The sequence below is a fragment of the Vigna radiata genome, unplaced genomic scaffold, assembly GCF_000741045.1.
Source record: "Vigna radiata var. radiata cultivar VC1973A unplaced genomic scaffold, Vradiata_ver6 scaffold_411, whole genome shotgun sequence".
Classification (NCBI taxonomy): domain Eukaryota; kingdom Viridiplantae; phylum Streptophyta; class Magnoliopsida; order Fabales; family Fabaceae; genus Vigna; species Vigna radiata.
The window spans coordinates 175,529-177,181 of record NW_014544153.1 but is presented as its reverse complement, the minus strand read 5'-3'; the positions used below and the strand labels follow the sequence as shown (position 1 = coordinate 177,181).

Sequence of the window (1,653 nt, the reverse complement as noted above, 5' to 3'; positions counted from 1 at the left end):
ATGGTGGTGGTGTTAGTGGATGTGGTGTTAGTGGTGGTTGTGGTGGTGGTGACGGGGCTGGTGGTGATTGTGGTTTTGGGGGCGGCGGCGGTGGCGGCGGCGGTGGCAGTGGCGATAGTGATGGTTGCGGTGACGGCGGTGGCAGCGATGATGGCGACGGTGATGGTGGCGGTGGTGGTTGTAGCAGTGGTGGTGGCGGTGACGGTGGCAATGTTTGTAGTGGTGGTGTCGGCGACGGCGGCGTTGGTGGTGGTTTTTGTGGTGGCAGTGGGGGTGGCGGTGGCAGTGGTGGTGGTGGTTGTGGCGGTGGTTGTTGTTGTAATTGTGGTGGTGGCGGTGGTTGTTGTGGTAATTGTGGTGGTGGCGGTGGTTGTGGTCGTGGTGGTGGCAGTGACGGTGGCGACGATAGTGACGAGGATGGTGAAGGTGGTGGTGGTGACAGCGGTGGTGGTGACGATAATGGTAGCGACGGTGGTGGTGATAGCGGTGGTGTTGACGAAGGTGGTGGCGACGATGGTTGTGGTGGTGGTTGTGGTGGCGGTCGTGGTGGTGTTAGGGATGGTGCTGGTTGATGAGTTCCTCCAGCAAAGAATCAGTGTAAAAACCGTGACACATCAGAGTTGAATGAAAGCTGCATTGCTAATGGATGAACCGTGGAAGTGAATGGTGGTTGTAGATCGGAATGGTTGAGATCTCAAGCTTCAGACGGCTTCCAATGGTTGGAAGAAAGCTTGGAGGTGGAGAAAAGATTAGAGAAAGGTGACTTTGGCCAGAGTCTCTCGGCTGATAAGAATTCAGTAATGAAGAGAAAATTTCTCATAAGATCCAAAGTGATTTACAAGATGATGCCATGAATTTATAGTAAATTCATAAGGCATGTGCGGAAAGGATGACTTCCGTATTTTGTGGATCTAATGCCACGTATACAAGCAATGCTAAAAACGTGAATGAATTCTAGAAGAAAAACATGTGTAGCACGAGCTAAATGTGTTATATCTGAAAAAAAATGAGCTATGGTGCTACTTATTAAAAAGAGAGGGGTGCGCCAGCAATGTTGGATATCAAGTTGACAATCCTGCCCCTTTGTCTTGGATCTTTATATTCCATGCAAAGTGAAGAAAGAGAACCTGTCCAGTTGTATGTCTTGCAACTCTTGTTGAAGCTTCCTTGCCATGCTTCTAGTAATGGGTCCATGACCTAAGTCATCATCTCCTCCCCCTTGAAGAGGATTTGTCCTCAAATCCAGATCATCATCTATATCAAAACCTGTAAAAGGACGAAGGTCAGAAACATTAAAGGTAGAATGGACACCATATTCCGATGGAAGGTTTAATTGGTAAGCATTGTTGTTGACCTTCTTAAGGATTTTAAAAGGACCATCTCCTCTAGGACTTAATTTGGACTTCCTTTGAATAGGAAATCTATCCTTTCTAAGATGAAGCCAAACTAAGTCACCTTCATTGAAAATGACTTCCCTTTTACCCTTATTGTTGTACTTAGCATATCTCTCATTTTGTTGTTGTATTTGATTGCTAATCCTCTCATGAAAAGTTTTAATAAATTTGGACTTAGAAATTCCCTCTTGATGAACAAATTCATTTGAAGAAGGTAAGGGAATCAAATCCATAGGAGTGAGAGGATTAAAACCATATA

At 46.0% G+C, this 1,653-nt stretch overlaps 1 protein-coding gene across 1 annotated transcript; it reads left to right on the top strand.

Annotated features, from left to right (window-relative positions):
* LOC106755463 (ctenidin-3-like) lies at positions 1–572 on the top strand. The gene is made up of 2 exons (XM_014637624.1): positions 1–212; positions 392–572. Exons 1-2 carry the CDS (start codon positions 1–3, stop codon positions 570–572), a joined length of 393 nt encoding a protein of 130 aa, XP_014493110.1.
* The last annotated feature ends 1,081 nt before the right edge of the window (positions 573–1,653 follow it).

Bases quoted from the DNA above. Each gene is read 5' to 3' on its own strand.
- LOC106755463 (XM_014637624.1), top strand. From the start codon at position 1: ATGGTGGTGGTGTTAGTGGATGTGGTGTTAGTGGTGGTTGTGGTGGTG. The intron at 213-391 runs GTTTGTAGTGGT...TGGTGGTGGCAG, and splicing joins GTGGCGGTGACGGTGGCAAT to TGACGGTGGCGACGATAGTG.